Source organism: Sceloporus occidentalis, unplaced genomic scaffold (genome assembly GCF_023333645.1).
Source record: "Sceloporus occidentalis isolate IW3139 unplaced genomic scaffold, rSceOcc1.0.p SCAF_30, whole genome shotgun sequence".
In the NCBI taxonomy this organism is placed as follows: Eukaryota; Metazoa; Chordata; class Lepidosauria; order Squamata; family Phrynosomatidae; genus Sceloporus; species Sceloporus occidentalis.
The window spans coordinates 8,182,127-8,207,509 of NW_028317010.1; the positions used below are offsets into that span (position 1 = coordinate 8,182,127).

Genomic DNA, 25,383 nt, shown 5'->3' on the forward strand with positions numbered 1-25,383 from the left:
TAAGAAGCGCTGCGTACATTGTCGGCCTTTTGGCAGGAGGGGGAATGCTTGGGAAAGGTCCTGAGGTGATTTTGAAGCCCACAGAAAATATCTATAATCGGTGTGTCACCATATATATATACCTGTAGGGGGTACATGGTGCACTTTGTTGGTTTAGTTTTGCACATTTAGACCTCTTTATTTTATTTTGCCCGTATGACCCACTTTGTTGTTTACACTGTGCACATGTGACTATTATTATTTTTTATTTGAAAGAATTACGGGATTTTGTACACTGATAATGACCACGATGGAGCTGGATCCACCTGAAGACTCAGCAGTATGGTAAGGACCAAGAAGAGCCAGCCTTCTTGCATGCCTTCAGACAAGGCAGCTCTAAGAGGGGGTGCTCACGTATCCCTTCATGGAGAGTGGCCTTCAAAGATGAAGATTCCCATTGTTGGTTCTCGTTGTTGGCCTTACTTGGGTACTTTGGCATCGCTTTATATTGAAGAACTGAACCTTGGTGCTTCAAGAATAGTTGGAGCAATACAAATTTAAAATAATAATAACAATAATAATATTTCACTGAACCACCCATAGGAATAGGGGTCCTTTTGGTCTTCTGTATTGAGATCAGCCTATTTTACACAAGGTTTTGATAAATAGGATGCACTGTATTAATTTCAAGCAAGCATGAGCCTTACAAGAAAAATGATAATTAACTTACTCAGTTTTACTTTATAAGATTAAATATTTTGCTGTTACTTTAATTGCATAGGTAAAAGACATAAACCCCCTCACCAGATGCTACGTGGTGCGTTTTACTCAATAGAAAACAATGTATGCCATATGGTGCAGGACCCTAGCCGAATATAGTAGAAAAATAACCATCAATGAGTAGAACCATAATATCTATCAGCAAGCTGTATTAGGAGCTGACTATGCATTACCTGCTTTACTGTACGGCACATTTAACCCTTTTGGGAGCTCAAGGCTGAACATTTTGTTGCCTACCCAAAAATAAAAACACAGAATTACACAACATGAATACAAAAACAAGGGTGAGGTGTCGGTAACATGTGAGTGCACCATTATAATATCGTGTTTATTTTAGTAATTCGTAGACTGAATCGAGGCATGTTTTGTTTTCTTACCATATTCTAATTTCAAATGTCTTTTTTTCTTGTCCAGTGGCATGGGTAAAAAGGAGATCACTGATTCCCCCCACCTGGCCTATTAACCCTATAAAGGACAGTCTCCATGGTTTATTTCTGCCTGGCGCCGCATGTCCTTAAAGGAAATGATACCGCAGCTTTCAGCAGTAAGTATGGTGGTGCGGAGAGGAAGACGGCTGGCGCTGCCCTGGGTTAGGCCTATGGCAGCTTGGACGGTAAATACTAAATACGCCACTGCTGAGCACATGAGAGTTCTGCTCATAAATCATGTAACACATGCCGTAAAATGCTGCCTCATATGCTTTTATTAATTTAAACATTAAATAAACTAGACTAGGATATTTTCATATCATTATATCAATAATTACATTTACAGTGAGCCCAGGTATAAAATTGGCACAATAAAATTGGTGTTTAAAATAAAACAAAATTAGTTTATTTTACTAAATTTAGTTTTACAATGCCAAAATTCCTGGACTTAATATAACCTAATGTTAACAAGCAAATCTAAGGCAAATCTTTGAATGGAGAAAGGTCGCTCCTGCAGACCAAGCTAATGGGTTTATTCGATCTAAAGGTGTCAAGTCATTAACACCAATCATTTCCCATTCTTGATACAAAAAGACTCTTCGGTAGTAATCATCGCACACCCACTGTATGTAACCCTTTTTTTTAAAGTAAATTCCAGCTTTCAGGGTATATAATGAATGTTAGCGTATACGTTAGGTGACTCATGCGTGCTGTAAATTAAGCCAGTAATGTCACTCAAAGACAATCGTGTGATTGTAGCAATTACAGGATGTTTTTCACTTTTGTTTGAAAAAAAGTTTGTGTAGGTGGAGTTCCCTTCACGTATTAAATTACAGATGCATTATGCAACTGAAAGAACATGAAAACAAGTTGACTTTTAAGATTCACGACATAAAATGTAAGCTCCTTGCAAAGCTTTAATCGCTGTATTTTACAGGCGGAGCCGGGGAGGCGATGACAAGACGGCCCTGGCACTTTAGGCCAGTGGCCGCCTGATGAGATAAGTGCGGCTGATGGCTGGATACAAGTGGTTGCAATCTACGTCTTTATGCTCACGTTCAGATTGGGCCTGTGTATAGATGTTTGATACAGCTGAAATTTTAAAAAATCTGTGTTTTTCACTATGTATTTTTTTATTTTGTTTTCCAAAAATTTCAAGAAAAAATAGCTTTCACAGGAAAAAACGTTGTTCCTGTGTGTGATCTTCCTTTGCAGATACTACTGTGGAAGCATTAAGATGCTCATAATATTTGCCCAGGAATTCTTTGGAGGACATGAAAAGTAGATGGTCATTTGCTTGTTATTTTATACTTTAGAACCTAGAGTATAAAAAGAGCTAAGTAATGTAGCCTCTAGAGAATATTTACCACGCAGAATTCACAAACTTAATACACACTGGTAGGTTTTACACAAAACCCATAAGCACCTTACCAATCAGAATAAAATGTCCATCATTTGGAGAACAGAATTGATCTAGACAGGTTAGTACATAAATAGATCTGAATATCTGCACTATTTAGCCAAAAGTGCTTGAAGAAAGCCTACCCATTGTACAGCGCTACGGAATTTGATGGCGCTATATAAAACAATAAATAATAATAATAATAAAGCTTAAATTCTCATTATGACGGCAGCTTTTCATAGTCCTATTCCAACTCTTCCTGATGGTGGCAGCACAAGTAATGGACATAAGGGGTAGAACTAATAAAAGACTATTGGAGTTGGGTGCGTCTATCTATGAACTCAAGATGCTTTACAGAATCCTAAAATATTGTATCTAGAAAGCTTTTAAGATGTCTTTAACTATGACATCACCTATGGCTATAGGATGAAATAATTAATGTGCACATGTATTGCATACGTGAGATTTAAAACAAAAACAAAAAACCTGTTAAATCGGCAAAAAAGACCAACTGTAAAAAATTTGTATCTGTGAATATATTTAATATAATACTAGTGATCTAAATCATATGCAATATATTAAAATTATTGTCCTAAGAAATTCATAAAAGCTTTATAAAAATAATGAAATTCATAATTTAACAGATTGGTTAAAATATATACAGCTATTATTCTGCAATCATTTTAGCTCAAACTAAATCTTAGTCTGATCGTTATACAAATTCCCATCATAGCCGGAATATGCTTAAAAACAGCAAAAAAAAGACTATATTGCTAAAATGATGGATCCAGCTGTTTCCGAAAACATTTGAATTAACACCTGGAAATCGAGAGCATTGTATAAATAATTTTAAAAGCCAGGTTGTGTAAAATAGAGTGTATTCATTTGTATCTTTTTTTGTTTTTTTGAATGTAAGACAATGTTGCAGAAGATGCATACCTCTTACCTGATTTGCCTGTGATCTGTAAGTTCCAAAGAGTAAGCAATAGTATCAGAGAAGTCAGTAGTCATCACTTAACCAGAAAAGTCTAAAGTCAGCTCATACTGGAAAGCGTGCTATCAGATATACTGCAGTGAGAATACTTGGCAAGGCATCAGACTTGCTGTGACCTGCACCAGTATTTAGCAACCGCCTCAACTCTTTTAAAATTGATTTTCAGTGGTGATGCTTAAACCTGCAAGCACAAGCTTTCCTTCGCGGAAACCAAGCTGTTTACTGAATGCATTGTATACGAGTGGATAATGACTTCCATATGAAATAAATACATGTAGGTAGTGCCTTGCTACAGGCAAAACATTGTACTCTAGATCCCTCTAGATTGTAAGCTCATTTGACCAGGGTCCTCCTCACCTGTTGTTTCTGTAAGTCAAATTGTTATTTATTTACTACTTGTTATGTCCTGTCTACCTATTGTACACCGCTATGGGATATGATGGCACTATATACGGTAAAACAATAACTAATAATAATAATGCGCATCTATTCTTCACTAGCAAAACTACATTTTAAAGTATTGTCTCAGTATCCTTAAACCCTATGTCACAGTGACTACCATGATGCTCTTCAAGAGATCCGGTCCTTACACATGTCGAAGTGTCCTTTTGTAGAAGGTACTATGCCTTATCCATTATGATGGCCACAGACATGTATAGGTTAAAAGTTAACCTGCTTCAAAGATACCACTTAAGATTTTCCAGTTAGCACACTGTTAGCTATGAATGTAAATGTTTCACAGATTTATTATGATGAGATAGTTAAATAGACAGATAGCCCACGATGTCAGGAATCAGCCATTCACCTAGAACCTGACACTGCCGGATCACCCACCGCTGCTTTTTTTAGAATACTAACATAAAATATTAACATAAAGTATCATGTCCTTTCTGACTACTCCTACAGTTCCAAGCTTTCTTTTCCTTTGCCGATGTTGTCTACCCTGCTGTCTCAGCATGATTTTCTAATAACATAAATGAGTTTTGTTTTGTTTCATTGTAAAATAGATAGTAGCTGGTTCAGACATAAATATTTCAGAAAAATCAATATGGGTTAGGACCTTTTATGTCCGAGCCTCAAGCTTATAGGAAATTGTTTCAATGAGGAATGTAGAAACAAGACGAGGAAGAAAAACTAAAACCAATTTAAAAATATGCAGAAAAAATAAATTTAGTGATACATTAACTCATGCATTCTAAAGCTTGGTGCAATCTTAAGCCTGGTACTAAGGTGGGGCAATGAAGCCAATAAATCAGTCAATCAAAAAAGCACTAAATGTCAAGTTAGAAAGTGGGAGGAATCACGTCTAATGGTTTCCAATCCCCATAATGATAGGACCACAAATTACTGGGTGTAAAAACATGCATTTCAACAAGTAATGTCCTACAAGAGGTTTTGTTAATGATCTACCAGGTTGACAAAAATATGTGACTAAAAAGTGTTATTAGTCCTACCTTATTTGAAACTCTGTTTTAAAAAAGTAAATGTAATACTTTTATCATATCAGTGTACAGTATATATATATCTATATATATATATATGCGGTATATATATATATATATATCCGGCATAAGGGCATTTTTCCACAATTTCATTCATTATGTATCCACAAAAGACTGGCACTACGTGTTAAAATTACTTTTAATGCTACTATGAAAAGGCTGTAGCTGAAGTATTCTACAAAAACTAACAAACTCATCCCACAACTTTTACACAAATTTTAAATTCAGATCCAACTGGTGGTTTTGAGACAACCCCCCCCCACACACATTTCTGGTATGCTATAACAAGGTTTCTTAGCCAGTTATTGTGTGTGTTGAGATGCTTCACTCCGGTGGAAACAGACACAGGAAAAAAAAATCTCTATGCTCTTGGTCATTAGACCAAAAACATAAAAGACACATGTCAGGTTTGCTCATTGGGGGGGGGGGGACTTCAAAGTCATCAGGGGAAGTCACATTGATCCATGGATCAACAACTTTTAAATTACGTGTACCCCTGAATATCCTATCTGGGGTTACTATCTCTATAGGTAGAGCTTTAAGGGCCCCTACTTTAAAAAAGAGGCCACTTCTGTCTGTGGGGTGAAGATTTTCTCATGTGGACTTCAAGTGTATTTGTACATTGTAATGAGGGTCGTCCCTTGCCTATCTTCGACAGTAAATGGGTATAGAGCCAGTGGGAGATACCGTGACATTTTAATTCAAGTGCAATTTTTCTTTAAACACCTGTTGAAGGAAAGGTCTATAATTTAAAGGTAATTTGCTTTCTGAATTGTTTTTCATTCTGTTTATAAAAAATTAAAAAAAAATAAAAAAAAGAATTTTTTTTCTCTTGTATGATTTTCTATTATTTTTTATGTAACTCATTCTTATATTTTATATTTTTTTAGAGTACATAAATTCAATATTTATATTATGTTATCTTATAACTGTAGCTTTGTTCATTTGTCACATGTCATTAATATTTGTTGGGTTTTTTTTGGTGGCACTAGTTGGGAAATCTAAAATTGGTATCTAAAATTCTTATATACAAAATTATATATCTACAAAATGTCCTAACTTTAGATTGGAGGAAAGGGCCATGGTGCATATATAATGCAAACTAAATGCAAATTTCTTGGATGATAGAAAACATTTTCTATTCCGTTATTTACCATTATTAAGAGTTAATTGCCAGATTTATGTTCTTTCACGTTTGGAATTTACTAGTAAATGTTGTTATACTGTAAGTAGCATTAAAAAAAAAGTATCACGATTTTCATAAAACTCGGTCCAATTTATTGATACTGTGCTGGTTAATAATTAAGCCGTTTATTGGAGCTAAAAAATAGCCAGCAGCCAAATTGTTAAAACATTTTGATTAAATTGATAAAAGTCAAGGTGGTCAGGACAAATTGTGCTGTGTACCATTAACTTTGGGTAATTTATTCTAAAATGTATTAATTTTTAACTTGCAGATATGAGGGTCAAAGGCACAAGTAAAATTACCTTATGTACACTACCTTATAGGAAATCTACAAACCTGGGAACTCTCAGGGTTTGCTTCCAAGTCTTGGGGTTTTTACCCAATCTCAGGATGAAGGGGCAGATTCTTAGGGTCACATAGTCTGCAACTGACTCAGTCCAAGCTGTTGTGATCCTATCTATGTTGTGATCATAATTGGTGCTTGAATACAGGTGACGCCATAAGGTGTATCTTTAAATAATGACGAGTCAAGGTTTCCATAAGGACCAGCATTAAAGCCATTTAGCTAACACATTTGTCAAGTAACATCACAGAATCGTCACAATGGCTATTAAAGGGCTGATATTTCAAGGGTCAGTTCATTTAGAAAGTTCTCATGGATGGAAATTGTCTGTAAGCTGCATGCATTTTTATAGTTTTCAGTGATTGTTTTGGGTATATTGCATTTTGCATACTATTTAATTCATTGACATAATATTCATCTAAAATTATGTAATTATGTATTAGTTTGCCACGAAACTTACATTCTTCTAAGTTACTTAAGTCATTAGTCATTGAGGAATGTCAACACTGTTGCAAATGTTTGTATCATCTGCAAAAAGAGATTTATTTTCCTTCTAGACCTTTTGTAATATCACAAAAAAAAATATTTAATAGTACGGATCCCAACCCTGATCCCATGGACCACATCCAAGCCCAAACAGCGCAATTATGATGTTTCTGATCTTGCAAACCATTTACAGATACTTAACTAAGGTTCCTTTTAACATAGTCTCCTTTAATTTCTTAACTACTGATGTAAGACTCATCACTGGTCAGTAGTTGGCTGAATCTTCCAAATAGGTACCAACATTGCCAAAGAGATGTGAGCAAGTAAAGTTTTTTGAAGCGGATAAAATAAAACAATATCACTCGTTAATGCCTTACATGGTGTCCAACATTTCATATGTCCAAAGAAGAACCGTTTTTGTGTGTCATTTAGAAGAATTGTTTTAGGCTATAGAATGCTGTCATACACTCATACCCTTCAAAATCTATGAGTACCCAGGAGAAAAGTATATCAAGGAATTACAAAGTGATACTCGCCAGGTATGCAGCTATGACATGAATGAATGGCAAGGCCCATGCAAAGTAAAATAAATCATCTTCCTAAGCCATGTTTCATTATCATTTTTTACTTCGGATTTTGCCCCTTCCTCTGAGCACACGTCCACAATTCATTGTATACATTCCTACACAAGGGTAGAAAGCAAGAGAATGTGGGGCAGACATTTCCCTAAATGCATTACGGGATTATAAGCAGATAGCTGTGTATAATGCATAGTGTTGCTGATGTTTTTACCCTTTAAAAGCTGTGGGTCCAGAGCAACCCTATTGTATCCGACTCCCCTTTATGTCAGCAGTACCCCCACCTGCATACATCTGCTTGCTAACATAGGAAAGAAGACCATGGCGGAATGAGCCACTAGCTCAGCAATGCAGACTACTTGAATTGTAGCACCAAACCTGTGTGAGTTTCAAATCTCCCCTGGTGAAAGGTTTAAGATCAAAGTGATAATAACCGTGATTTTCCTACCCAGAATTGTGTGTCACTCTCTTTAATCATAGAGGAGTTAGTTCAAGGTCACAGTTATGTCAGTTAGAACTCATTAATAAGTACTGCCAAGAAATCAACATTATTACAGAAACATGCCACCAGTCTTCACCCCACCCTGCTATGCCTCTGCTTGTCCCTCATGTGCATGCTTGGCTGACACATCTTGATTACATATCTATCTTTTGCTTTGTTGGTTGAAAAAAATAACCTGATGCTCTAATCTTGGAAGATTTATAAAATGCTTTGAAACGGATCTAAAGCAATCTATATTTATTTATCAATCGTGACTCCCATTAAATGCTCTATTCTGAATCTAATTTATTCAGAACCCATGCTAACCGATCACATGAACTACTATCAAAATATATGTGGGCTGGTTGTAGGTCTGTATATAATAATGTAATCAGTAGGGGGCAGTATTCAAGCACTGTGGAACCTCGTGAAAACTAGATAAAAATGTTTAGTTCTTTGTGCCTCAGTGTATATGCTCTGTTTTCATAATACCCAAACATACCCAAAAATATATATTTCCTTATCCCATATTGCCACTCCTGCCTCGCCCCTAACCCAGCACCCCTTCAAGTAAATGTTACAAATGCTCAGTAGTTGTTCCTTACATTTAATTTTACATATAAGAAGATAAGAATTTAAGATATAAGAATTATAGGCAAAGCCCGGGTGGAACTAAGTCAGTCTAGACAATTCAACAAAGTCTTCTGGCTTAGTACAAGAATAGATCATTTAAGTCAATTAATATTTTTCAACGTGAGTGATAACACTCACTGCAATCCATACGTTTATAGGTCATAAATGTATTAAAAAAGCTAAGAAAAATAAAAAAGAGCAGAAGACTAATAATGGAAAAAAAAGTAAAGATATTAAACAAATAAAAAAAATGCATACCAAAACTTTTTTTCTTTTCTTTAGAAGACAACAATGAGAAAGAATATAAGCATGGTATAAAAGTATAAAAACTGTATTAAAGCAAAAAACTATCTGAGTAAGCTATAAAAAATGTGATTGCATTTTTACTATGAGGTTTTAGGATAAATGCGTGTCCTGAATTGAATGAAAACCAGTACTGTTAATACCCCATGTGAAACAACCAGTAGTAAACATGTAAAAAACTCCCCATAAACTTCTCAGCATTGGAAGAAATGGATATATATATATAAATATATAAAACAGTGTTTTAGCTCACACATTACCATATACATATATATTAAGAGGATAAATGCATTAAAGGTTACATTGACAAAGCTTGATCATTAAATTGTATCCATTAATCTTACTATTATGTGAGACTGAGGATTTAAAAAAGCTTAGCTGCATGTCTACTTTGGAAATAAGAATTTCTAAAAACTTTCCAGGGTGATTTATCCTGAACCAACCAGCCCACCCCAGGGGTACTGTATAGGAGCGTTAGAGGTCTTTACTCTGCAGCTGGTTCCAACATCCTTTATCAAACGTAAGGAGCTGAAGACTGGTCAGTTTTAACAGTGGTGCGACTTGAACTGGAGTAAGCTCTACAGTTAGGGCAGTAAACCTTAACAATGCACTACCTGCAAAATAGTAGACTGCAGATACTATAAGTAAATATTAAAAATGAAGACGCATGGGTACAATATTAGACGGAAATGGCTGATACTTGGAAAAATAAGCTTGAGTAATCAGCCAAAAGAAAGTTTTTCCTTTCGAGTCAGCAAGAATGTTTTTTTCACGATGAATACATTTAGCATGAACGAAATCCAAATATTGTTAGAATATTAAGCCTAATGTACAACTGCCACTGATGTTTGTTTGACCACTTATAGAAGAGGGGAGTGTAGACTGGATGAAGGATAGTTTTGTTGCATAAATTGTCCTTTTGCTCCCCTAAATTTGCTTCATTTTTAATAAACTGTGTAAAAAAAAGTCTTAATTACATGCAATTACAATACCTTGGATACAATCTTACTCATTCTCTGTCAGAGGGGTGCTTTGATCGTATGTAAATATCCGAAGGCTGCACTGTGCCAAACCTTGAACAAATTGTTCTCATATCTGCATTGCTAATTTATTTCCTCTTAAGCGGATTCCTCTAAGCCACAACTTAATGTTTGAGTTAGCACAGGTTTGACAAACATGTCATAAGGTATAGTAAGGACATGTCAAATGATTAAACTATCCTGGCCACATATATTAAACTAATGGTGATTTGGTAACACGTGGGATTAAATTAATGATGGAACACAACATACAAACAATTCAACATGGATTTAGACTTATGCCAATGTAACATAGTGTTTCTGCTTGACTCTGCTATGCACCAAAGGCCAACTATACCCTTACTCTTGAGATTATGGTTCTTCTGATTGAGTACTTACTATAGATTTTGAAGAAGATGGTCAAATCAGTTTTTTTTTTATAACGAAATCTCCCAGTGATCACTACTTTAGAGTTTCGTGTGCCCCACAGAATTGCATACAATGGGCGTTGCTTGGTAAATGGTGATTAATGTTATTGTCTTTTGAACTTCCAAAGTGAGATGAAACCTTGACTCATTGTCTCTTTCAAGTGTCTGTACTTGGTAAAAGTTGCTGCTACTAACAGTTTTGGGGGTGACCCCTATATGTTCCATGTTGAAATGGTAAGTTGCCTATATAACCACTTGTAGGAACTGTTATATGAAACCCAAGGAGAACTCAAGTGGAACTTCACTCACTAAACATGAAAGCTCCTGGGCTAACCCTTCATAATGCATTGTTAAAACCGCAAACTGGAATGTTATACTTCACTTAAAATCTCTTTTCAATAAAGAAACTCCAGGGGAGGATAAAAACAGGGGGTCTTAGGAGGAACTTCTTTTGTATGCATTATACATACATTTCTGCTTCTAGGTTAGTAAAGCATTTAAATGATGACTGGATATGGATATCTTCTGCACATTGTTTATGGAATTTCTATGTAGTAATGAGAGTGACGCCGGCTAATTATGTTTCCTGATAGGTACACAATAGGCAGTTAAACGTAGTTAATAAGCACTATGGTTTTATATGAAATGAGTCAAAAATAGAAATACTTTGTAATCGAACCTTTATTTAAGACATAGATATTAAAATTGCAAAGAGATGCATTACTTTAATTAACCCTGATTTTTTTTTTGTTTTAATTAGTACGGATAATTTAAACAATGAATATACCAAAAGGGACTACTTTTCTTGAGCGCGCAGTAGATTACCACTGAGATTAATTTAACTTTCAGCTGCTTTATATGTTACTTTCAAATGGATCGTGCTGCTTGATGAAAGGGAATAGAACATTGTTTTAGTGGCAAAGGAATTTTACAATAATTAACACCATGGTACAGAAAGTAAAGAGAATATATACCAACCCGAAATAAGCAGACTGTTCAAGTATTGGATTTGTACAAATCATACAGCGCTTAAAATACATTCTAAAGTCTGTGTGTCCTTAAGTGAGTTCATCATCTCATTGAATAGTACATATTGATTAGTTGCTTCATTTATATAGATGGTCCACCCATGAGGTAAGGAGTCAAAATTTGACAAATTTGGGTCTTTCTCTGTTTCTTGTCCATATGTTAGAAATAAATCTACAAATACAGTTCCACGGTTTATTTAATAAAGCAGTTTGGCAATGGAAATTTGCAGGATAGTTCACTATTATAAAGGCACATTCCCAGTTATATCCTCTGCAAGAAGTTCTAAGCATGCATAGCTCAATCACTGAGGTCGCTCTCATGAAGAATATTACTGATATTAATAAAGGGCCATCCAACCTATTCTTCACTGGAGTTGGCCCTTCAAAGTTAAGTAAGTGAACTTAAAAACTGTCATGTCAACTCCCGCTTCAGTGAATAACCTCAGAGGGGCTTAATTTAACTTGAGATACCAATTTTTATAGAAATTTTAAAATTATAGCAAGGATCCCACCAATATTCTATAAATTCAAGATGGCTATATCTATTATATTTTTATTTAATTGTGTAAGAACAGATGCATATTTTAATAGAAGCAATTTAGCATTTACTGGGTGCACAGGGACATATCCTAAAGTGCTTTAACTGGAAATACAAGTTTCTTTTTTGAAAGAGATTCTAAAATGTTTCCATTTGTTTTAAAAATAAGTCTTACAGATCTAGTAGCGGGATCTTATATACTCTAGATTTAAGGTCTATTATAGAGCCATGGCATGGCTTTAAATGTGAACACAAGTACGGACGGGCTGACCCAGGGCACAGGGGGAAAATTGCCCCCCAGGATATACCAAAGGGCCGCTCTGACCTGGATCAGGCCACTTACGGAAGTGGGAGCGCAGAGGGGTTCTCATAATGCTATGTTATGTGACCCTGCAGTAAAAGTATGTGTGAGAAGCAAGAAAGCTGCTGGTGAGGTTAGGGGGTAAGTACGTATGAGTGCAAGTGTATATGTTAGTGTGTATGTGTTAGCATAAATGTGTAAGTGTATGTTGGGATGAGTGTGTAAGTGTGTGTTAGTGAATAGAGAGTATGTGTAACTGTATGTTAGTGTAAATGTGTTTTAGCATGAGTGTGTGTGTAAATATGTGGGCGAGTGCATATGTGAGGTGGGGGGCAAAGTGCCGTCAGGGCCACTGGGCTTTACCTGCCCCCTGGTATTTAGTATCACATATTTTCTGCTGTAAGCAATTCTACCACACAGCATCAATGAAGATTTTAGTGACTCTTCATATAAATATCAAGAGATTATACATTTCTAAAGAAATATTTGAGATATTCTGCAGTGTTATTTTTGTTAATCATCTAGTCACATTTATACATTTTTTATACATGTATCTTGGTGAGATTTATCTTTGGCATTGCCACACTTTGTCTCTTAAATTATATGTTTATGTACAACATATTTTTTATTTTTACATTTTTCTATTGTTATTATCTTTATAAAAACATACAGTTATCTTCAAGTTATCTGGCAACAATGACAAGCGAAGAAAATTAATATTAAACCAAAACCTGTTTTGGCTTTCTAGGTCATGGATCCATTGACTTAGTAATTTCTAAAGTAGTAAACCCAAAGGTAAACTCAAAGTAGAAAACTCAAGGGTAAACTCAAAGTAGAAAACTCATGGGTATGTTTAAAGATAAGCAACTTCTAACTTGTACTACAGTATTTGGTTATTTCAACAGAACTGGAAGTTTGAGGAACTAAGTAATGGTTTAGATCATGTTTTAAAAATGTACACATTTGAAGATCCTCAATAATTAATGTAGGTGTTGAGATGACTGCATAGAGAATTAGGATGGTGCAGTTAATGTTACATACACAACCATTTCCAGCAGGCTTTGTATGTGACTAGTGTTTAGATTTACCGAGTACAACTTATTTTTTCAATAGTATCCTTCACATTTCATTATATCTAAGTTCAAATCAATATTTTATTGGAAACTTTATCTGGACCCCAGTCCAACCTCACAAATCCAATGAATGAGCTTTTCTGTGAACACAGGGAATAGTTCTTAAACTGTATTCAGTTTCGCTTCTCACTTTCTAAACAACAGACATATGCAAATCAGAAGATGTTATTGAAGCCTACATCTGTGAAACTACCTGCATTTTCTTCCTCTTGTTTGGTATAATATTTTGCATAGTTTTGCATAATGTGTGTGATCATTTACATGCTTTGACTAAGACTCATTGAAAAACAAAACCAAAAATAAACAAACAAAATATAGACATTGTTCAGATTTCCTTTGACTTGTCTCAATTTGTTCCATGATTTTATTGACGTCTATGAACATGTAAAAGTGTGTTAACACCTATGCAGACTTTCTAATATTATGATCTCATTAGCAACCAAACTGTGCGCAGAAGATTTACTGCATTAAATAAAATATGTTTATGTCTGGATTCAATCCATTGGATGTTATGGATAAGTGGGCTTAAGGATTTAATGACCCCCAGCCAAATATCTGGAATGACATAATGCTTTAGCCTGTGGTATCTGTTATAATACTCAATGCATTTTATTGCTAGGATTTTTTCAGATGTTGCCCTACGCCTAAAACATGGCAGCACAACTAGTTGCCCTGTCCTCACCTCTATCCTTTTGAGCACTGAGATATGACATAAAGTCCCTTTAGGGACGTGCTATGGAGCCTCCAAACTTTTTGGCCCATTGAGAAGTGGCAGTACAAGGAGCTTGATTACCCAATAGGGCACTGCTGCCACCCTGAACCTAGGCCATAGCATGACACTGCTTATATTTTAAAATCTTTGCCATGCTATTGTCACAATAGAATTGTTTATTATCAGTAAAATGTCAGCTTGGTTCCAACATCTAGTTGTTATACATCATTTGCTGCCGATGGTTTTGGCTAGCTGCAAGTGGCAAGGGAAAGTTGGCCACTGCCAGGGAATGGACTGAGCTAAATGTCACACTATATAAAAGGTAGCGAACCTCAATCTCAACATTTAAGCTGTAGGTCCATAAGTTCTAAATCACTCCTATCTGTATTATTTGCAAGGAGTCCAATCACGGAATCCAATTTATGTAGTCCTTACCTTCCACCTAACTGGAGGCTGAAATGTTCATGTTTACCTGTCAGCTGTTATCCTCCTTCAATAAAAGTAATCCAAGGACTAAAGAGAAGTGGCCATTTATACTTCCCAGCAGTCTAAGTGCTGCAGGTCAACGAACTAAAATCACCCTACATTAATACAAAATACATTGAGAACGTATTTTGGAAAATAGCCTACTGAATTTGAGTGATGTTAGGTTCATATAAAATAAGTCTAATTTTCACTCACGAGAGAACTTATTTTACAGAATATTGGATCCTTGTTCATTTGTACCTGCCATTCCGGGAGCCTGACTTTGTAGTAAGCAAGATTGATATTAGAAAATGATGTATGTGTATTTTAGTAAAACGCATGAGTCAGGGCTTTGAGAGCCAAAGGAATATTAACATTCTAAGCTGTGCCTCTCATGTTGACACCATTTCCTTCATTCTAAGAATCAAAATGCAAAGCAGAAAGGCTAGAAGACAAGAAAAGACATTTACATTACAATAAACATTTTATTAGCCTTTATAAAATGAGGACAAACGATGAGCAATTCGCCAAGGCAAAAAAAAAATAATTTTGATTTGTTTCAGAAATATAGATAAATGATGTCAGTTGAAAGCATTTGTTTCATTTGGAGAAGTAGAAATAAAAATGCAACTTCACAATTTATTACCCTCATGCCTTTATTATTAGATTAGTAACTACATACACAGCATTATGCTAAGTTGCCTTGAATTCTAAGTTAACTAAGCATAATGCTAAGGCAAATTACATTACCGAGAATACATATGTAGTTCTGCGTCATAAAATTGAGTCTTAAAGCTGCCCTATCCGAGAGGTCTCTGTTTCCAGTCCTATCAGTTACATCTTTTTAAAGTAACTTATTCAATAAATATAAAAAAGAAAATCTTGCTTTGTCTTAACTAATGACTTAAAAGATGTAAAGCAATCTGATGCCAATGTAAGGTGGACAAGTCTGTCAGGTGTGCAGTCACCAAGTACACATGATTGATGACACATGACGTATCAACCAACTGCTCACTCAAGTTCAGCAGGGTTCCCAATTAAGGATTGGAACAATTAAGCAAACATAAACAAAACATTTTTAAATTCCTGTATCATCCTATCTATTTTACTATGTCTGCATTTTATAACAAACCAAATTAAACGATGTATTGGTTGAGAGGTATGGAATATTACCTTGTGCAGGTAAAATATATTGATAAGTTAAGCGAGCTAACCAGATTGGAGGTAGCGTTGACTTTTTGCTACATTCTAAACATTGAATAACCAGCAGATCTCACCTAAGCACAGTGGAAGTGTAACTTTCAGACATTTGTTAATGTAGAGATCAGATGGACACTCCAGACATCAAATGCACCTGACAGCTGAGCATCACCTTTAAGTTAGTTGCTTCTCCAAATGCATGGAACAAGTCAACCCCCCCCCCCCACACACACATACACTATCAGCTCCTTGGCTTTGCAGAACATATGTTTGGCTACATGTCACCTACTTTCCTTGCACATACATGGTATACAGACAACTAACCAACTCCAGCCAAGGCTGGACACAAGAGTTGAGGGGTCTAGCGAGACCCCCTTGCACACAAATACCAAAAGTGGAGTAAAAACTAAACTTCAGAGGAGTCAGCACATTGCAGCTTCTCCTAAAGGTAAATGCTTTTATTAGTATTATTTACACACAAGTAAAATGCATTGTTTGTTGGGGGGCTGTATGGTATAGCCAACTGCCCTATTACATTTCATGACCAATAGAAAATAAATATTGATAGCGTAAATAGATTTTACCAGATGGAGAAGAGCCAATGATTATAAATAAATGTTATTCTGTGTCTTACGCTGCTTATCTGATGTCTGTAGAGAGATGCAGTGGATCTTGCCTTGCATCAAATAATTTAATCGCATAAGCTCTGTGACAGTTTGACTGTACTAGAGAGACATTCTAGCCTCCAGGAACTGGTAGTGCTCTAAATCCCAATGGTAAGAGCTAATTTATTCAAAGCTATATTTTACCAATGCCACAGGACTCTCTTTAGGGAAATGAATGTTTGACATGGTTAAATATGTTTAAAATCGTTACATGAAGGGGATGAATATGCATTATACAAAAAAAAACCATATAATGTATCCTGCTCCTGGTGGTCCAGGCAGGGAGTGGGGAACTAAGAAATCAGAACCTCCCCTTGAACAGAATTATCTTTTATCTGCCTTTCCATTTATCTTTTTATTTGTAAGGAGTGAATGCCAGGCTGTGAAATTATAATGACCCTACTTGGGGATCCGCAGATCAGCCTTTGGAGGTCCACCAATCTTAATGGTGACATGGGTGAATCAGATTTAATGGAACAAAAGACTAGATGTGTATCAAAATAATTATTTTAATAGTAACAAATCCTATATTGGAAATGCCATTTTTTGCATATTGGTTTGCTAATAATTTTAGTAGGACTTATACCAAAACAAAGACCACAACTACAGTGATGCTAATAATGAATTGTGAAGGCCGCTGTCATTGCCAGCTATAAAACATGTTGTGTAACAGCAGGGATAAGGAGTGAAAAATTCAGTTCCAACTGGATTAGAAGCAAGAACTGATACTGCATGTCGTTAACCGGTACACTGATGGACCACAAGAATGTTAGCCATATTGTTAAATACAAACATATAACAATGGCAGATAAAAACCTTTCGGCCAATCTAGTAGACGTGCAAATGGAACAAAAATTATTCGGATTCATTTTTCATTTTATTTTTGATCTATTCATTTGTGGAGGACTTTTGTTTCCTGCCAGTTCGCATTCCCTTTCAGTTCAGATAAAATTCAGAGGGCTTTTTCCATTTGGGAACGAAATTCATTGTCATTCACTCACTCATGCTCTCTTACACTCTCTCATGTTCTCTTACACTCTCACTAACTCTCCCACACTCACTCTCATTCACTCTCCCTCAATGACCTTTTCTGCCAACCCCTTCCATGTGCCTGTCTCCTTTTCCGCAGCTTCTTCTCTTGTTCTTCTGTCTTTTTTCTTTGTCCGCTTCTCCCCGGTATCAACCCTGGTAGCCAGGCCTCTCGGTGCGTTTCCACAAAGGGATGAGCCTCTGCACGCACCCTCTCCCCCGATTGGAGGAACAGGGGAAAGGCCGTCCCTGTGGGGTGCGCCATGGCTATGACCTTTTGTGTAAATACTGTCACAGGCCGGAATGATGCAGATGGATCCACGGAGAAAGAGAACCGTTTCTGCACCTCTCTTTCTCAGGGAATCCATCTGCATTAATTTGGCCTCTAAGAGTGGAGCCAGGGACATGGAAACAGTCAGTGGAGAGAGTAGGGAAACACAGAGATAGAGAGAGTGTGTGAGAGAGTAAAGAAGAAATTAAATGCAAACACAAATTTAGAGCTCCCTGCCTCGTTTTCATTTGTTTTTTTGGGGGTCCCTCCATTTTTTTGGACATTTGTACGCAATAACTAATCTCTAGGGTGCCTTTGTATCAACAGGTTTGAGTTTAGACAGTAGTAGGTAGTTGCAATGAAAACTTACATGAGTGCTTACATGAGAATCAAGGGTTGTTCATTACAAAAAAGAACAAGCTGGTATGAAAGGGCCGGTGATTCAGCTGCGGTCAGATGGAAAATGTTCACAATGTCACAATAAGGCTGTTCGGAACATCACTTTAGTCCACCTATCGAACACAGTGGATCCTGAGGCTTGAGTCTCTTCGGTACACAGATGTCTCTCAATACTTCCTCATGGTTCTGTGTGCCTCCAAACTGAAAGCTCAAAAGCAAGGTTTCCTACATACATTCTGCATGTGTATTCTGCAAATCATACTTTATATTTTTATTGTAAATCTCTATACACTGGAAGTGACGAACCCCCATTATTAATATAACAAAAAATGCAGAAAGTGAAGAGAAAATCCACCAGCTTGTATTGTCAAACAATGGATTTCTCTTCCTCTGTCTACTGAAAAGAGCATTCATAATTTCCAACCCGCTTACTAGAGCTGACCCCAAAAAATGAGGGGCTTTGGAAATTGCGTTAAACTACAGTGCCATTTGGGAAGTGGTGGTTATAATAAGTCATCATAGAGTGTTATATTTAGGTTACCACTATCTTTAAAAGATAGTAGAGCCAGCTACCTTGATAAACAATAGAGGACTAGTTTTATTATCTATTTACCGTTATTCAAAGATATAATACAAGTAACAAATTAAATAAGTAAAACATAACTAAAAATAAAAAATAGAAACAAATAATCCCCTTTATCTAAAGCTTTATGTTCATTTTATCATTGCGTACATTGAACATTGTCGTAATAAAGAATTGGGGCATGATCTATGAGGCAGCCCAACCGATGAACTGTCCTAATTAAAAGATGTCTATAGTAATCATATAGCATATATTGCGAAACACAACAAAATAAAGAATTGAGAAAAATCAATAGATTGGCATCCCCCCCAGATTTGTTGAAAATAAGAGATGTTTGAGCTAAAATAACAGATGATCGACTGCTTGTAATAAATGTATCTTCATTAAAGGAATGATAGGCAATTATTTTGGTGTGAGGTTTAAGATGCTGCCTAGCAACTTTTGCGTCTTTTATTCCCACATGAACAAAGCCAACTTTTGTTTTCCTATGGTCATGTGACACATGCAATGTCATTAACATGCAAAACATATTGGGACTTTTTTACATTCTTTTCAAAGCAGTATACATGGTACATTCTTGGCCAAATCATCTGAAACAACTGCCAAGCTTTACATACTCAAATGAAGAGGTAAAGATGTGAATAGATATGAGCTACCACGCTGTGGTTTGTCAATAATCTCATATTATTCCTGGAATTCTAAAAGCATAAGAAGTTGTGAAAGCTCAGTTAGCCACACAATTGGAATAAGCTTCAACTGAAGTCTATGTCTTTGGTCAAAACTTTACTTATTCAAAACAACCAACATTTGGAATGGTCCTTCTGGAGAAGCTACTAAGAGGACCTTTCTGTCCATCAAAAAAATATATGTAAGATAATTTAGGTTGTGCTATAGCATCCTCTTGCTTTTCTGAGAAAGTGTACTACAAAAGTCGTTTCTCCAAACAGGTCACAACTAGCAACGCAAAAATACTAACCTTGCTTGTTTGTGAATGAGTCAAAATGGTCTTTAATCCATTAATAGCTGTACTTAAAAAAGCATTCATGTTTAAACTGTGAATGTTGTAGCTTTAGCAAAAAGAAATTCATCGATTGTAGGACATTCAAATATGTTTTCCCATGGCATACATATAAATCTGTAATTATTAGGTGCGTATGCTAATTTAGTACGTAGAACTGTAAAGTGGTACATTCCCTGTAAATCACTAAATTCAGTGAGCTTCAACTTTTGATGGTTTAAATACGCCACAGCTAATTGGAACTCTCATATCATCAATGGGTGTAAGACACCACAAGAAATAACTATTTTGACCCCACTCCCCCTTAGATGAAACCGATCCGTTTAACTCAGGACTGATATAATTCTGCAACAGCAGATTCTAAAATTAAGAAACGTTATATACAATATATAACCAAAAAAAATAATAATAGAGAAGCAATGTTAAAAAGGCATAATTTGACAGATATTTATATTTAACACATTTTTATTAACATAAAGTCGCACTGAATGGGACATAAATTTGCAACATCTTTTTAGCAGAAATCCACAAGCAGGTCCACCAATACCCTCTTAAAAAATCCTTATAACATGCACTGCTGGGAGCAGCTGGATATAAACTGACCAAAATCATTTTGTAAGATGATTTAAATACTAGGTTATGGCTACAGATATTCAGGTTATTTAGCATCAGATATTACAAGAATATTACACACGACACATCTCTGGATCGGTACAATGAAGACTTTGGGTGCGGCGATAAATCAAAATCAGTTGTGCTTCAGTATTTCCAAATCGGTGGATTAAAACAGGACGTAATGGAAATAATCATATTTGCTAGAGACGATAGCAGGTAGAAAGGGTAAAGCGATGAAGGATACATTCAAAGTCAGTAGACAAACACGTGCAGAGACAGTACTGACTATTTATTTGAAGGCAACCTTTAGTAACTATAATATCTTGCTTATTAGGGAGAACCGTTATCAGATCAGTACCGGACACAGCATAAGAAGCCAAGATATTTCAAACATCATCGAAGCACTATGTTTGCTTCACTAATCCAGTCATCCTACAGTCCAACTCTGATAACCATTACAGTGAGAAACAATAATAGATGCCTGTGGACGCTAGCCAGCAACCATTTTGCAGAATGTCCCGCAGAAGACGTGTTCATCCAAACACATCTCACTTCGCGTGATACGCCTACCTCCACGTTAGCTCCAGTGCTGTCTCGGGAAAGCTGGAGACGGGGTCTATTCAGACCTCAGCGTGCATGTGTGGAAAGCACTGCCATTAATGTCAATGGTAGCTCAATGGTCAACCATGGAGCAGGAGGGAAGCTTCTTCTGTGTCAATTTTATATATTTTTTTATTCCGTTTTGGATCAATGGTTATTCACATAGTACTTTGATATGCATTTTTCTTTACAGGGGCTGTCAGGTACATTAGACTGTCTTAAAATACAGTATGTTCATGCCTCTGCACAATGAGTTAGATTGCAAACAGCAATGTCTCATATTTGCTTTTAAAATGTATTCTACCTTTCAGAAAAACCCTGACATCCTAGTCATCAATTCCTCTTTGGGTCATATGGAGACTTTTTGGGCCTTATTCTTTCATCACTCCACTGATTAAATCCCATACTCGTTTTTGCAATGAAAGTCCCCAATAGTACATACAATTTGCATACCTGGGTTGTGACATCATGAAAGGGGCGGGAGTACCTGCACATGTCGATGTGCAAGATTTACATAAGGGTGAGGTTAGGGAGAAAGAGGGAAGGGAATTTATATGAATAGACATGAAGTGTACATTGCCAAACATAGACGCCCTGTCCAGAGAAAAAAGAAACTGACCTAGAGACCCCGGGAAGCAGGGTTTTACCTCAAGACTATGGGTCCGATATCACAAAGTCCAAACGACCATTGCTTCTATTCAGCAGATCTAATCTTTAACATTTACTAATTTCAAAGATCTGCTTTACGTTCTATTTGTGTGATTATGCTGTGCAACTAATATGTGACTTTTAATTCTGCTCTTTTATGATAAAAAAATGAGCGAAGGCAGATTTATCCAATCCACAAAAGGAGGGCATACTTTATATTTGAAGGCATTTGTGGCCATATTTTTATAGCAGACATCTTTTAGTAACTTTTGCAATAAAAAAGTACATAAATGTTTATTTTAGGTTTACTCACCAATCAAGTACGGTCTATCTGAAAAATGTATAAATCTAGCCTGACTGAAAGTAATGGGAAATGTAGTGTCAATAGTTGGAATATTAACTAATCCTATCGGCGATACATGTTTGAAATAAACTACTTTTTGTCTGTACCATGCAAACTGTGTCTCTGCCCAGGCATGGACTCAGTGCCTGTGAGGGAGCAGCTGCCAGAGTGAAGGGAAGGAGACCAACTAGAAGGATAGGAAGAGAGCAGCCCCAACCACTCTGACAGCAGGGGGTGTACAGAATTAAAAGCTTTTTTTGCTGCACTCTCCTGTTTTTTCTGCTCTCTATATCTAGTCAACCTACTCTAAAGAGCATACCGTTTCTTGCCCCCCTGCTGCTGCTCCAGTGCGAGAGATCTTAGATGAGTAATAGAGTTATAGACTCAGTATGGAACTCCCACATCTAGTCCGAGCAGACGTCCTATAAACCTTTAACTGTAGGATGGTGAGCAGCATTTTTTGCTACAAATAAATTCACAAACCGTGGCACTCGGGGAGGGGGGGTCGGCCATAAAATGGTTGCCAATCGCTTATATTTTCTGTCTCTTCTGGTGAGATTATGATGCTTCTCAAAAAGTGTTTGGTCTCCTCCCTTATGATTGGAGGTACATTTAACAGCAATTTGAAATATTTTGTAAAATATGTTATAAATGGCATAGAATACGGGAAACAGGTAGACATCCATAGCAGGGCCCAACGTGCCGAACCTCTTGCAACAGACAGACTATTTCCGAAATTTCCACATACAAAATAAAAATGTTAATCCAACATAAAGGCAACATATATATATATATATATATATATATATATATATATATACACACAAAGGTGACATTAAAATATACATTTATGAGATCTAGTTAGGCGCACAATGCAGGTCAATATGGGTGGCAATTTCTGTGTAGTTTCTGCCCTATATTAGAGTCTTTAGTCATATAAAAATGAATTTAACGTTGCTTTTTAGATCATCATTAATCTTCAGACAGAAAGGTTGATTCTCCATCCAAAGATCTTGCAAATTAAGGTTTTTCATGTGACCTCTGCACCAAAGTTGTAATAATGATGCACTCACATATCGCATGCCCAGGTTTGTTGTGTAGCCTTAAAAATATATACACAGATGACAAATATAATATGCATTAAATGTCACAATTGTGACATTTGTGTCACAATTAACGAGCGTAAATTTATTTCGATTTACCAAAAAAAAAAAAAAAAGCTTAACGCAATGCGAACAATAAATTCCTTTAATTCTGCATAGTCATCTAATGAATAATTTACGAGACGAGCGAGTTTGTGAAGTAAAGCCTTTTTGAGACGACCCTACTGTTTCCCATGCCTATAATCACTAATGGTTGGAAAATGCAATATATAATTTTTTTTTTAAAACATTATTTCTGCTCAACAAAGGAAAGAATAAGAGAATTAAAATAAATAATTTACTGTTACACGGTTACAGTCCAGATTTGGGTTTTGAATACATAAACTGCAGATTATTTGTAATATTACTAATAACGTTAATGTCAAAATATTAATAACTACAAAATAATCGACATTTTCTGGAATAAGTATCACTGGAAAAGCATGATATCTTTTTTAATGAATTTATTTTTACAGAGCAACTGAATTCCGCATTAAACAAAAATGACACCCCTTTAAATGGTTTTCAAATGAGCTGCCACTGCATGTTACCAGAAAGAAGAATGAAGGCTGTTGTAACCCAGCCTCAGAGGGAAATTTGGGTTCCCATGCAGTTTCTCCTGCATTACAGCGCAATACGTTCACCTTTTGAGAAAATGCATTTGCTTGAAAAAAAAAACAACACAATTTCACACATCAATGCCGCAAACGGGCACATTTCTCCTTGTTTTAATCGTAAATCAATCTGTCATTAACCCTTTAGTATATCCACATGCCACTTGTATTCTTGTAATAATTGTATATAAATTCCAAACAGCACATGGCAGAGAGACAATGGATCTTTAACACGCATTGGTGAGGCTATATAGTAGAGCGTATAATTCTGCAAATCAGTCCATTTACAACCGATAGTATTTTCTGCACACACACAAAATACACACACAGGTGTGTCAGGGATCTCCCAAAGATCCCAAGTCAGCAACAACAACCACTGAAGCCCATCAGATGTCTCACGTCTGCACCAGACGCGACTCGATGCTTTAATTGCTGGTGAAATAAAGGAATATTCTTTTGAAATTCATATATTCTCATAATGTAGATTCTACAAACAGATCACTTCCCCAGCCCTCCCTAGTATTGCAGATTTGTTTGGAGTTCAGTGCAGAGGATCTGCAATCCAGGTCTCCTTAGCCTAGAATCTTGTAGGTTCGTCTGTCCATGGTGCTGAAATTACAACGTCACCTCCTAACCTCCCTTCCCCCAACAAACCAAGCTCCCCCCTCCCCAATATCTTAAAAAATATGACCACTGCTAGCTCAATGCCAAGGAGGCAAGGTGTGCATGCCTTCAGTGGATCCATGCTATAATACACACATGTAGACTATCATTAATATATGCACCTTATAGCACATATGCTGTTGTACTATAAATATAGAGATTTTCCCCTAAAAAGACCAAAAGCATCTGAAATATTGGGCAGATGGGATGAGTTACGGATGACTGCATGTTGGAAAAGCATCGTCTGAAAATGCTGCAATGCAAATCATCCCCAGAGCCACAGCATGCAGGGCACAGAAGGATCGATAGCTGGCAGTCCCCCCCCCCCCCCCAATACAGCCTGGTGCGGCTACCAAAGCCCCCCTAATGCTGAGCATGAGCCACACTGAGATCTTTTGTTCTGTGGAATCCGCAGACACAAAGATCACCAAATGAATGAATGGGCTTTTAAGAGGGCATTAAGGATAGAGATAGAGGGGCGCGGCACACAAGGGGTTAAAGGAGCCGTCTTACCGTCCCTCTCGCACAGCTGAATAGCCTCCAAGCTCAGGTTCTTTATCATCTCCTCACAGGGACTGTTGGGGCTGCTGATGTGTTGGCTCAGGCGTGGTACCTCCATGTTTTCTCTTGGAAATGTCTTGTCTCCCCCCTTTGCTTGTGTTCTGTGTTGAAAGCCTTGGGAAGATCTCCCGGGGTTGGTTTGATGAAGAAGCCTTAGCTGCGTCTCAGAGGTGCCTCGCAGCGCCTGGGTCTGGCTGGAAGAGGAGGAGGAGAAGCAGGAGGTGTCCAGGCAGTGCTTTTCCTCTCTGGGTGGCTCTTACCATGGGCTGAGAGAAGCAGCGTCACCGTCAGAGCATACGATGAAGTGGAGGGA

The 25,383-nt window shown here is 36.7% G+C and overlaps 1 protein-coding gene across 1 annotated transcript in view; it reads right to left on the minus strand.

Annotated features, from left to right (window-relative positions):
* The window catches only part of LOC149299009 (phytanoyl-CoA hydroxylase-interacting protein-like), a 45,662-nt gene extending 20,534 nt beyond the window's left edge, over nucleotides 1-25,128 (minus strand). The window contains exon 1 of the mRNA XM_089486952.1: nucleotides 25,023-25,128. Coding sequence (XP_089343078.1) covers nucleotides 25,023-25,128 — 106 coding nt within the window. The remainder of the gene's footprint in view (nucleotides 1-25,022) is intronic.
* Nucleotides 25,129-25,383: the final 255 nt, after the last annotated feature.